At 41.6% G+C, this 14173-nt stretch overlaps 1 protein-coding gene across 2 annotated transcripts in view; it reads right to left on the reverse strand.

Annotated features, from left to right (window-relative positions):
* NECTIN2 (nectin cell adhesion molecule 2) overlaps positions 1–14173 on the reverse strand; it is a 61549-nt gene that overhangs the window by 27237 nt on the left and 20139 nt on the right. For both annotated transcript variants that reach the window (XM_075840253.1, XM_075840254.1), the window contains exons 2-5: positions 10626–10958; positions 9819–10109; positions 9609–9726; positions 8396–8547 (exon numbers count right to left, since the gene is read on the reverse strand). In XM_075840253.1, coding sequence (XP_075696368.1) covers positions 8396–8547; positions 9609–9726; positions 9819–10109; positions 10626–10958 — 894 coding nt within the window. The remainder of the gene's footprint in view (positions 1–8395; positions 8548–9608; positions 9727–9818; positions 10110–10625; positions 10959–14173) is intronic.

Consider the following 14173-nt stretch of genomic DNA (forward strand, 5'->3'; position numbering starts at 1 on the left):
TGAAAACATGATTACAGTACGGGACAGTTGTACGGCAGCGAGGCAGGGACTGCTAGCGTCGTACATAAGTATGATGCTAGGAGCCCGGCTCCCTGCACTGAGTTCGGTCCGGAACTTGCGGCCGAAATACGTCCGTATGTAACGGACATAATTAGTGTGTGTGCACATACCCTTATACCGACTCTGCTTCTCAATAAACGAACAAATGATGTAAGGTGATGAAGTTTTATTGATACAAACCAGGCTACGCGTTTCAATGCCGCACCGGCATCTTCCTCTTGCCATATCGATATGGCCTGAGGAAGATGCCGGTGCGGCATTGAAACGCGTAGCCTGGTTTGTATCAATAAAACTTCATCACCTTACATCATTTGTACGTTTATTGAGAAGCAGTGCCGCATGTATCTCCATTTTTTCCTACTTTATATTTTTTCTTCATTGCGGTGGCCAATTGGCCTGACCGGTTGGGATTTCGGCAGCAGCACTCACTCCTATCAGCTATTTCAACGCGATTATTCTACTGTCCTGTGGTGAGCATTCACTTGTATTTTACTGTCTGCTACTCCTGGGCTTACTCACACTATGTGGCACCGTGCTTTTTCTTTTTAATTCTCAATTCTTTATACCGAATGACATCTCACGGTAGAGCCCTTATTAGAACATAGTTCACCTAAAAACGGTTGCTCCTACGGTCATATTGTACAAATTTACATATATGCTACTTTTAGGACTGATGTTTTTTTTAATTCATCAGGCCTCGATTTCGAACGAGAAATTAAAATACACATAGCAAAATACTAGACCCAACCTATAGACACTCACATCACCAAGACCCTTTTACACATGCCCCTCCAGCCCTATTGGCATACTTGGAGGAGTCTTCGTACCTGGACTCCGCTCTATATTTTGCAGGAAAAAAAAAAAACATTTTTAACCCCACTCTTTAAACATCCGTCGCTTGTCCCTGAACCCCCCTCAGCCATGAATGACCAGGTTATATCTATAGTTTATGGAATCCTCATTCTATGGAATATTGTAAGGGTATGTTCACACGGCAACGTCCATTACGCCTGAAATTAAGGAGCTGTTTTCAGGCTAAAACAGCTCCTGAATTTCTGACGTAATTGCTCGTACCAGCGTTTTATCGCGGCGGCAATTACAGACGTAATTGGAGCTGTTTTTTTCAATGGAGTCTATGAAAAACGGCTCCAATTACGTCCCAAGAAGTGACATGCACTTCTTTGATGCGGGCGTCTTTATACACGCCGTCTTTTGACAGTGGCGTGTGTAAAAAAAAAAAAAAGCCTGTGTGCACAGAACATCGTAACCCCATTGAATTCAATGGGCAGGTGTTTGCAGCCGGTTTGGAGCCGTATTTTCGGACGTAATTCGAGGCGTAAAACTCCCGAATTACGTCCGCAAATAGGGTGTGTGAACATAACCTAACCATGGAAATTCATCGGCTTTGAAGTTTTTTTTGTAAGAATGAATACAAAAAGTAAAAAATAAATAAAAATATGACTCAACCTTATACCCACAGTAACCAGCGAACAACTGTACTATAATTTCAGAGGTTAACTGGTTGGGTGCTATAACTAAGAGCCCAAATGAACAGCAATAGATACAGTGGAATACATTTTACCTGTAGAGGGAACAGGTTTTTGGTCATGATGGAAGACATTTTTTGTAATACAGAAGTAGGTAGAGGGAGTTTCTGGACATAAAAACAACCGTAGGTGGGGGGGGGGGGGGGGGGGAGTATAAATAATGGGTACGCTAATGCTAATAATATTTTAACTACAAAGACTGTGCTTAAGATTTTGCACATCTAAGGGGGAGTTCACACAGTTTGACTTTTTTTTTTTACACGGAAAACGCGCCAAAAATGCCTCCCATTGATTTCAACGGGAGACTGAGGAGTTATTTTTTTTGTTTTTTTTTTTCACGCTAGCAGAAAAGCAGTCTCGCGGGAAAAAGAAGGAACATGCCCCATCTTCGGGCGTTTACACCTCTGACATCAATGGGAGGCAGAGAAAGCGTATTTCGCTCTGTTTTTTGCCCCCGGCAAAAAACACCACGAAAATCGGCGTGCAGGCAGATTTCCCGCCTGCAAAAAAACTCAGCCTAATAGTCTGAATGCCATGTTAAGGTTTTTACGGTCCGTTTCTTCTATACAAGCGTGTGCCTGTTGTCGAACATGTCTTATAGTTTAAAAAGTACAGTTGGCACTCAATTTCAGATGGTCACCTGTTAGGATCCGTATTACGGCAGACACCCCATGGGGTCTAACAACTTCGTTCACCCTCTCCTCCGCCAGAGGTATAATGGAAACAAGAAGACAAAAATAAGACCTTCTCCAACTTGAAAAGCTTCTTGTCCCCATCGGAAAGCGTAAATAGAAGTCTAAACGAGATATATATATATACACACGAGATCACTACGTGGCAGCCTCTTATCGGCAATTGTTTTGCATATGGTTTTCGACAAGTGAAAACATGAGGCGGTTACACTATGCCAGCATTCCTGGGACTGGCATACAATTTATATTTCGTTTGTAAAGGTTGCACTTTCACAATGGCCAGTGCAACAAATGAAGGCTAAAATCCAAAAATAGTCCGGTTGCCCAAGTCTGTAAACAGCACACAGATTAGAAAGCGAAAAACACAAAAGCCATTCATTGTGAGGAAGGAGCGCGAATGATTGGAGCGCAGCTGCGTCGTGTACTCATGTTAATAATTGACCTAGTTGCTTCAATAGGCATGAATGTAGGGAACATGTTGCTGGATGCTGGTTGCTTGAAATCTCCATCTTGTATGATCCCCTCCCCCCACCTCTGATATTCCCATAGCAGCCCGGCGCTTGCAGTGTCAGCCGGAGAGCCGTATTCGAGCACAATGCCTGCCTGTTGATTGCTAACTCGTCTTTCACATACGTTCCCCTTCTTCACGGGGATCAAAGAAGCCACTGGAAATTGAAAAACAAGAGCAGGATGCTTGTCGAGCAAGACCAGGGCTTCCTCAATCTATAACCTGGTCATGGTCACACATTATTTGCTTTAGGTTTTGGCAGAATGCCCTGTAAATAACCGTATACAAAAATAAAATAACTCAAACACTCAAAAACCGATGGCAATTTTTGGTTAAAACTGAACCACGAGAAACCAGCTTAACAAAAATCTCCTCAAGTCAGTAAGACAAAGTTTTATTTTCCATGGAAGAAAGAAAATTTAGATTCCGGGTTCCTGCCCTGCAGTTGCTTGGCACTATTTTTTATTTTTATTTTCTTCAAAAATTCACAAAAAGTTACATCACTCTTTTCCGTGCATTGCGGTCCGATACCGATTTAAAAATTCTACGATACATCTAAGAAGGGTAACATCTGTGCCCCAATGCAAAATCTGAAACAGCCAATCCCCCCCACCGATCATGTACCATTTATAATGCTAGTGTTCTTTTTAATGTGGCAGAGGGACCTTTGTGCCCCCTAGGTACCAGGGTCTGGATCTACATGCTCTACACCCCCCTATAGCTACACCTGCTCAACCCTGCTACTCTACACCCCTGCTCAATTTTATGCGGTTGGTCCCTGCCTGGACCCCAGACTTTTCTGGATCATCAGTGATTATGCTTATTTCTATGGCCTGTCAATACCATTAACTCTTTAGTGGCCAGCCTATTTTGGGCATAAATGACCAAGCGATTTTGTGGAGCCATAACTCGGTCATTTATTTTTCCGGTAAAATAGCAGTGGGAGGACTTTTTCTTGGTACCCTTTTTGGGGGTACAAATCACCCCAAAAATGGGAGGAAATGGAAAAACCCCATAAATGGCACAATTTTTGCATTTTAAATTTATGCCGTTTACCGTAACATGTTACCGTTATTCTATGGGTCAGTAAGTTCATGGCGATGCTGAATTTATTTATTTTATAGTGTTTTTGTTATGCAAAAGTAGTAAAACAGAAAAAAAAAAATCTAGAGTATTTGTGGTGTCGTAGCTGTATGAGGGTTTGTTTAGTCCATAGGAGTAATTTTTGGCATGTTTTTTTTTTATTTTTACAGCATTTACCGTGCGGGTTAAACAACATGATAGTTTTATAGTTCGGGGTCGTTACGGTTGTGGTGATACCAATTATGTGTATTATTTTTACTTGGGATTTTGTGGTGCGCCACAGTTTTCCCCCCAAGAATCCAAAACAAATCCATGACAAAAATAGTGATATTCTGCATCACATGTTGTGATCAAGGTATTTTTACCTACACGCGTTGCTTCTAGGGTAAATGTTGGGCGGTATGCGCCACGCTCACGGCATGGACATGGGCCGGAACCCTAAAATCAATAAGATTCATATACAAAACCACATGTGGATTTTATCAACTGGGTACAAGATCGAACATGGCAAAAATTGTGGCAAAGTCATTGATCCGATTTCACTTTCTCAAAGTGCTATATATATATATATATTTTTTTTTTTTTTTTATTTATTTTATTTTTTTTTTGTTATATTGGGACTGTGGCTAAATAAAGTTTAAAAAAAAATTAAAAATTAGCTTCAATTTGTTATTTTTGTATTTATTTAAAGGGGAAGTGCTCTTTAATATCCATCCTTTATTATGTGCCTATCTGTAGATGGATCAGTATTTTCTATCTTAACATACTTCTAATTCTCACTGTGACATGTAATTAATTCGAATTAATCTTGATATCGTGTCACGCAGAACATATTAGCGTGTTCGGTCTATAAACAAATTTACAGTAGTTTGTGGCTGAACACACGAGAAATATGCGCACGGCCTGAAATCTCTTTTCATTTCTCCTCCAAGTTAAACGATTTACATAAATTCTCGTCACACGCGGTCAATGACTCAACACCTTCCAGACAAGAGCCAGAAAAACAGGACCTTTAAATCGCTACTTTGAAAAGTCCATCACCCCACCGTATTGCCTCGGGTCATAGTCACGTGACCTCATTTGCCAGGATAGGAAATGAGAAACTTTAAATCTATCACCTGGCTGGTTCACCTGGAAAAGGCAGAGCGTGAAATAACAAAAGGGCCGTTGACAGCGTTGGCACACGCCTCCGATGAGGTATTTTGTAAAAAGCCCTAAGCTTTTAAAAGAGACAGTACGCCATTAAAAAGAAAAAAAGTTTAAGCAAAGATAAAAAGATTGAGATTTCCATGTCCTATCTTGTAACCTACAGCCCAATGTTTAAAGCAGTTGGATTAACCCTACGTACGGTGACAGTCCGAATCAAAAAAGTCAGGAACCGCCCACATATCTGTAATGCTACCCAGGCGCCACAGAGACCTTCACCGGTTCTAGTACTCCTTCAACCCAGCGCTCACACAGCACGGTCGATTACAATCATGCCCCCGATTACTACACTTCTGGTGTGGGGCACGCATCTATAATCACCAGGGTGCACAGAAATGGAGGACCACGTGCAATAGCAATAAGATGGGGCAAATTTCCAGGTGGGTCCATATACTATATAACAGCTTGGGTCAGAGGGGTTAGACACAAATGGAAGAAATGTTGTCTTCACTATGTCGTATCTCAATCTGCTGTCGTATTGTAACCTCTCGCTCACTTAAATGGCATGGCTATATATAAAAATAAAAATATCAAAAAACATTAACCCATAGGTCGTCTTCTGCTGTGAAACGGTTACAGATTTTACTTCTCTTGGTTAAAAAGTCTGGGAATGTTGGGAGAGAACCAAAAAAGCCATCATTACGGTTGCCACCCAGCTTTCTCAGGAGGTAGATAGAAATGTAAAAAGTGGGGAATTTTTTTTTTTTTTTTAATAAAAAAAAAAAAACAAACAAACACAAAATAAAAATTATATATATATATATTTTATTTTTTTTTCTAGCCATAAATAATGTTTTATATTTACATTTTGTGTGGTTGATAATGCTCTTTAATGAGGGCAGCTCTCATGGGAAAGGGGACAACATAGAGATATGGAAATACTTGCACAATTATTGTGTGATAAATGAGTCAGAGTCTGTTTGGATTCTGAAATTTCTATTTTTCTTTAAAATCTTTAATTTACAAAAAAAAAAAAAAAACGTATACATCAAACAGTCCTAATAATAATTAGCTGGATACGGTCGACCCAACAACATGGCTTTCTAATCAAAGATTTTAGCAGGGCCGGTGACAGAATGCTGATGAGTTTTTCATTCCGTAGACACATATACAAAAATGTCTCTCGGCTTCTACCAGTACAGGCTATTAAGCCAAAAATCAATACTATTGAAGGTCAGTGTCATTGCTTACATTGATTAAAATTAAAATGGCAGATACAAAAATCTCCGCTCATGATGGGAACCTGGAATTTTTTCATTTTCCTGCTTGGAACCCAGAAGAACTTTACAGGTTTCATTTTTACAACCCAAATTGACGGAAAATTGAATTAGATCTAAACCAATCTCCCGCCTTTTACCCATAAATGAGAACTTAAAGGGCATCTGCAGACTTGCACATAATGTGCAATATATACTTAGGCGTTAAATGGGTTTTTGGGGCCTGCGGCTTGAAGACAATGCTGTTCGTTGACAACCAACGCGTCCAGGATGAAAACAAAATCTTAGAATTTCACAGAATGGATTAGGAAAATTGTATAAATGGCAATTCTCTAATATTATTGGAATGGGTATCAGAATTGTGGATGGAGTCATTCCAAAATGGAGCGGGCCATAAGGAAGATGGGGCGCTCTACTCTTCAGTTGTTCTGAGATCCGATCACCAAGCTATAGTTTTGATGTATGGTTTGCAAATGGGATAATTACTGGAAATGGTGAGGCTATATTCACACGCCGAATAAGAAACGGTTGAAAATTACGGAGCCGTTTTCAGAGAAAACGGCCTCGGATTATCAGCCATTTTTTTAAGATGAAAATGTTTTTCCAGGCGACAATGAAAAACTGCTCCAAAAACACCTCAAGAGGGGACATGCTCCTTTTTACGGGACTTCTTTTACGTGCCATGTTTTAAAACAGCGGCGTAGAAAGAAACGCCTCGTCTGAACTAGATTGATGTCAATGGGCAGATGTTTGTAGGCGTTCAGCTACCGTTTTTTCAGGCGTATTTTGAGGCTTTTACGTCCCGAAAACTGAGTGTCAACATACCCTCGGTGGGAGAGAGTCAAAAGTCAGGAACCACCCAAATAATTGTAATGCTTTCATACAAAAGTTGGTGGACTTAGTGATAAATATATCCTGAAAAAAGGAGGCCGTATATCTGTATCAAACCTTTTAAGAACTGCTAAGGATAACAGTTCGGTCTGTGGCATTAAATATGAGAAGTTCCAACCAATGGAAATCTGTCCCATTCATCGGAACTCTAATATTTTCGGGCTCATTCACACGAACGTGAATCTTGTCCGTTAAAACAACGGCCGTCACACGGACCCATGTATTTCAATGAAAATCAGGATATGTCCTATTTTACTGCGTTACGCATCCCTCCATAGACTAGTCTATAGGGGGTCCATGACCACACATCCCGAACGGGTCCACCTTGGACGTGGAAAACGGCAGTCTTTCACGTCCGATGTGGGCTACGTTCGTGTGAATGTAGCCTTGGGCTGTAGATTTAACTTTTTGCACAATACTGTCCTTTCAAATCTGGGGGTACACTTTAAACAGCTCTGGTCCCCACCTACATCATAGGCGGTTATTTTATACGATGGATTAATGAAGTAGGTTTCTCGGATATGTGGTTGACTACTCTTTGTATACATCATATGAATAAAATAAAAATTATTAACCCAATTCCCATTGAAAATATATACCACATGCAGACTACTTGAGACTCTATTTAAAAAAAAAAAAAAAAAAAGGTATGATATTGAGAGATCTAAAAAAGACCAACTATATAACATTTTGCCTGTAGACCAGTCCAGGATCTACACTACATGCAAAATGTCAAGCAGGTCAGAACTTTCAAGCCAATTTATTATGACCTGGGAGGTAATCATGCTAGGTCATGCAGAATTGTAGAAGAACAGACAGAAAGTCATTATTCAGCTGGTGGACTATGACAAGATGGCACCTTGGACAGGTATATGGGGCATGACAATTTATACAGAGGGGAAGAAAATCAATTTTAGATGTGTGGTGTGCGGTTCCATCCAGTTAGTAGAGAAAATGACCACCATTAGCAGATGATTGGTGAACAGTAGGAGAACCATCAATAGAACTTGATGTCAGTAGGTATCTGGATGAGCAAATGTATGAATTGTCCATTATGGGGAGTTAGAGAAATAGAAAACGTATGCGTGAGGGAGGATAGGATCAAGGCAGTCTGTTGGGACAATGTTTGGTTCAGTCACACAGGCACCGCATACCGGTCACACATGCAATAGTTGGCATCATGGTATTTACCTCTCACGAGGACATCCTGACGGGACGCCCTGCTCCCAAGAGCATTGGTGACTTCACATAAAAACGATCTGTTTACACGCTCGTCTACTTCATCCACGTACAATACATTGCCCTCTGCCCGGACCGATGCAGGGAGTGGAGATCCATCGGCACTTATAAAAAAAGAACACAAAATTATACTAAAAATAGTGTGGCACAAAGATTCTTTGAGACAGATGTTTTTGGGTAGGTTCTCGATACATGATTTAAAGCAACACTAGAAAGAAAAATAATCAATACCATGCGGGGAAAGTGGAGATAGGTGGACTTTTGGTCTTGTTACCTCCTTCTCCACATTTAAGAAGAACCAATACACAGGCAAGTTAACCCAACTGAACCATCATTTGGGTCACACAGATTAAACAGCCGGCCAAAAGGCAGATTGTATCAAGGGGTACGTTTTAGGAACCGTCATCTCAAGCTTTAATTGACTGAAAACGAACTCAACAACCATGTTAGGCTTAGTTCACACCTGCGTCGCGGCTTCGTTCATGGGTTCCGTCCAACCTTTCTGTCAGGGGAGCCCATGAACGGTAGATACCCGGACTGAAACCATAGGTTTCCATTTGCATCACCATTGATTTCAATGGTGACGGATCCAGTGAAAATGGTTTCAGTTTGTCTCCGTCGTGTAAGGGTTCCGTCGTTTTGAAAGAATCAATACCGTAGTCGACTGTGCTCTTGATTCCGTCAAAACAACGGAACCCTTGCACAACGGAGACAAACTTAAACCATTTGCATCGGATCATTCACCATTGCAATCAATGGTGATGCAAATGAAAACCTATGGTTTCCATTTGTTTCAGGCAGGGTACCGTGAATGGGTTCCCCTGACGGAAAGTTCTCCCGGAACCCATGAACGGAGCCCCAACACAGATGTGAATGAAGCCTTACGGCATCATATACCAAATCTAATGGGGAGGGGCTTAGAGACCTACAATATATGGACAAATGGTATCACTGGGGTCCATTATGTTCATGTAGTGTTGATTCAGAGGGTGCAGAAACCCAAACCCATATAAGCTAGACGTACACCTTATAAAAAACAAAAAACAAAGACTTACAAATCAACTCAATGGCAGAGCGCTCCATAGTCTTACGGTGAAAAAAATAAAAATAAAATCTACCCATTAAAATCAATATCTAAGTTTCTGCATTAAATATTTCTACTTACGTCTTCCAGATGTATGATGTAGGAGGGGGGTTGCCTTTTCCAGTGCAAGTGAGGTAGACTCCATTGCGATGTAAGTGCCAATTGTCATCAAAGCCTTCAATGGTAACCACAGGATAATCTACAAAAGTAGGGAGTTACAGTTTAAGGACTTTGCTTTACCCCGGTCTATTGCAGAGATGATAAATCCCACAAACATCAAAAGGTACTTACATTGCACCGATAATTTCAAAGGAATCGGGTAGTCCGTTGACTCATAGTTGGTTACGCAAGTGACTGGCATCCCATCAGCAGTCCACGTCGGTGTAAGAAAGTACTGGCTGACTACAGTGTATGTTCCATCAGTGTTATTGGTCATGGTGTTGCTCACATTGCCAGGAATGCTAGTGTGCCATGTTATCTGGGATGGAGGCCTCCCATTGGCTGATTTACATGTAGCTACTGCCTGTTCTTGGTCACCTGCCACCACGCCGAAGTTGGCTTCTGCAGAATTCTGTGGTATGGCTGAAAGTGGAAAAATATTAGAAAATCTTATGAACTGGAAAGCCACAGGAGATATTTGTAAAAACATGAACCAAGAGAAAAAGTTATCGTCCGTAGGGACCAGTTGGATCCACCTTAAAAGGGTTTACGTCTAGTGTGGCCACTTACATATACCCAATTAGGCTAGCCGTACACAATATAAAGCAGTCCATAGAGATCAAGCAGCCAATGGTCAACAGGTTTTTTTATACAACACGGCAAAAATAGACAGTGTCCATCAACATTTTTGACTGCCTGGTCTACTGTAGATGGTCAAAGATGCCAAAACTCAAAAGGAGGCGGTAGCCTCGGCGTATTGGCCAAGAACATCAGAAACGTCTAGTCCCTTTTCAGCAGCACTTGATGGTAGATAATGCTGGTGAAGGTAGTTTTAGTCCAAAATTTCCCCTCAATATTGGGGTTATACAACTTTAGTCAAGTATTTGATTGGTTTATCAATCTCAAATAGTCACGCAATAGGTTTATATGTAGATTTACCTTTGATGATCAAAGTGGTGGTGGCTTTGACATTACCACCTGGAAAGGTGGTCACCTCACACACATAGTCCCCTTCATCTGTGTAATTTATCGGTGAGATCTTGAGTGTTGCACTGGTTTGAGATGGATCCACTAGCTGGTAATGTTCTGGGTAGGGCAAATGGATGCCATGCTGAGGACTATACACTGCTAAGCTGGTGGTACCTTTCATCCACATAATCTGAGTGACGCGCACGCTGGCGTCGGTGCTTGTAAACGTGCATGGCAAAAGGACTTCCTTACCAACGATACCGGTCAGCTTGTCCGTTACTGAAACATCTTTGGCCTGCAAGACTGAAGAAAGTAGACCGATGAGTAGGGTGGAAAGGGATATGGAAGCAGAGCAGAAATGCATGTTGGGAGTAATCAAAAGACTTAATATTGGTTGGATCTAAAAAAAAAAAACAAACAAAAAAAAAAAAAAACACGGCATGCAATTATACCGGAGACCAAAGACAAATGTTACTAACATCTGGTTGTTCAGTCTGAGCAAATCATATCATTACATTTTGCATTTTTTCCCCCATTGAGGTCCATATTTTATATGTAATGCACGGCAAATGCACAGTGTGAACTCCGGCTTACACCATTTGTGAAATCCCAAAGTAAACCTATCAATGGTTCAACAAGTCCCCGCTTATACGGGAAGAGGACAGTCGCTGGAAAATTGTCAACACTAATAGAGGAAAGAACATACACCACTCCCAAACCATAAAAACACAATACTGCTAAGGACATGATAAGACTATAGAGGAGGATCTTTCCCAGCCTCTGGCATAGCATTTAGTAGAGAGCTATAAACTAGGAGCAAGTTCTCTAACCGGCAACACAGAGCCGCTATTTTATTAGTCAGGGAAAAAAAACATTGCAGACCCCAGTGACCCCCTCCTGGCAGATAAACAGTGCGAGGACTGCACCAACCATCACCCCGTAGCTCAGCTTTCTAGACCTGTGTGCTTGACTTCCTGGAATGACCCTTCGGGCCGGTCTCCCCCACCTGAGTTGTGTTTACACCAACTTTTAGGTGATAAGTTCATCCAACCTACGTGGATGTGACCAAGCCGGGCTACTTATATGGTGCGCATATCCTTTAATTTATCTAAAGTATGGAAACTTCCCTAGAAGAGGGGGAAAAAAAAAATAGAGATATTGTTCTACTCCACCAATAAAAAAACAAAATAAATAAAAAAAAATTGTCAGCCCTTAAAATTGCAGGTGTTATTTTCCTTTGGAATTTTTGGGAAATCCCATATTAATTACTTTTCTAGGATTCCAATGGCAGACTTCATGATTCACTGGGAATATCTAGGCCGTTAACCCTTGAGGTCAAAGGAGATTCTAGACAAGTATTAAAGAAAAAAAGAAAAGAAAAGAGGACAGACAAGTCCTTGAATTTTCCTCTTCTGCAATTAGCCAACCACCACAGATCATCTTCAGAAACCCCCGCTGATCAGCCAGGGGGAGCTGCAGCCACCCATTTGGGTCTTTCAAAACGACTGGCTGACCGTGTAATACATGGAAGGGGTGGGTTCGCTAAAGCCGTTCCTTGTGTGTAACCCTCCACTCAGACTTAGAGGGGTTCCCAAGTAGGGCACCCCCTTTTATGGTGTCTATATACCCCATTAGGTCATATGGACACCATTAAAAGGGGTCCCCTACTTAGGATCCCCTCTATAAACCAGAATAGAGAAGTGCTCACAAAGAGCGGCTCTGGTGGAAGATTTTGTCTTCATGAGACCGCCGCTCAACAGAACGGGAAGTTTTATTAAGGGGTTGTCCACACACAGCGGAATTGCGGACGGAAAAAAAAATGCAGCAGACTACAGTAGCAGCATAGCGGATGAGATTTAACAAAGTATTTTTCGTACTGCAGCATGTCAATTCCTGCTGTGGAACGTGGCCAGAATTGCTGCGTTTTTCAGAAGAGATGTCACCATCCCCCAGCATTGAGAAAACCGCAGCAAAATATGCACCATTTTCTGCAGCAAAAAAATTGTTGCGTTTTTTCTGCAGCGGAAGGTCTGCTACTTTCAACGGAATTGCTGCAGAAATTTTCTGCAACAATTCCATTGTGTATGGACAAGCCTGTAATCTTGAGAATGTGAATAATGTTTTGAATAAATTACAGAGTTGGAGCTTCGGATATGTCTGGACTCGAGACATCTTAGCACCATGTGATTTAATGTCTGGTGGGCACGAGGAACACTTGGCGCACTTGGTAAACAATAATTGAGCTTCCAGTCACTGCAACAATTAAAGTAAAGTACAAGTATGCAGAAGTTTACGCCGCCAATTCAAGGTTTCGATACACTGACAATCGTATTAGGAAATATTATTAGCAACTCACTAATATAATGAATTGGTCTCCCCTCATCATGCGATTTCCTAATTGTTAATATCGCTCTCGGCCAAAGCCATTTATCATAGTCCCCTTGGCCAATAAATACCCTGAGCAATTCCCTCTTGAACATTTACTTGGCAAGATGCACGGGGTGAGCAGCTGTCAGGGACTAGGAAAACCACTTCTATTCAAAGTCCCTTTGCAAAAACAATGGGGCGCTGTGTATCTGCCCTTAACTAGGCCGGTCTGGGGTGAACGTGGGCCCTTGGGCAACATTACAGTGTACCCCCTGTCTAATACATCCTCAGCATGGAACAGGTTTACCCAGATCGCTCGTTGCTTTGGCTATTAGAGCTTCTAGATATGGGGAACCCCTTTATGCCCTAAAGGGCAATCTTAAAAAGGGCTGTCTACAGCAGTTGCCCATAGATAGTAGATTAACATTAACACATCCCATAATCTCCAGCTGGCTCGGACTATGAAGCAGGAGTGCCGCCAGGCCTTACCATGGATCTTCGATCCTAAAAGTTTCAGCCATCTTGGATTTTTTCAGCATATTCATTTACTGCCCCCTTCGACAGCATTTGCATTAGTGTTGTAGCAACTTCTGCCCCACTTCAATGTCACAATGACCCATAGAAAATAACGGAGTCACGTGAAGCTCCATAGCTCTTTGTTGGGCCTCTCCATTAATTTCCATGGGGCGGAGAGTCGGTGTGATGCCATAGGCAATCACTCTGCCAGCCGCATGCAAAGCAAGCATTGGTATTGTGTGTCGTTTAAGCGTTTGTTATTGGTAGGTTATTCTGTAAGACTATTTTTATTTTAATTCCCTTTTTATCGAGACTTAGAGGAACACATCTGGACACACAGAAGTAATCCTGCACGTCTCCACACGTCTACATACAGCCATTACCCAGCTACTCGCTGGCGAGGGAACATGTAAATGTACCACCTCAGGGAACAGATCTGCATGTTTTATAGCATTCAAGTATTTAACGGAGCCTGGCACTTGAACGCAACCTACTGCAGTAAGAGTGGGGGAGGGGAGACCCTACTTCTGATCACCCAAGCAACTAAAGCGATCCAAATAAAAGGGCCACTACTCTCTAGTTACCTCCCAGACTACAACTCCCATCATGCATAACATTCCAGAGTGGTTACAGTC

This window comes from Rhinoderma darwinii, chromosome 10, assembly GCF_050947455.1.
Source record: "Rhinoderma darwinii isolate aRhiDar2 chromosome 10, aRhiDar2.hap1, whole genome shotgun sequence".
Taxonomy (NCBI): Eukaryota; Metazoa; Chordata; class Amphibia; order Anura; family Rhinodermatidae; genus Rhinoderma; species Rhinoderma darwinii.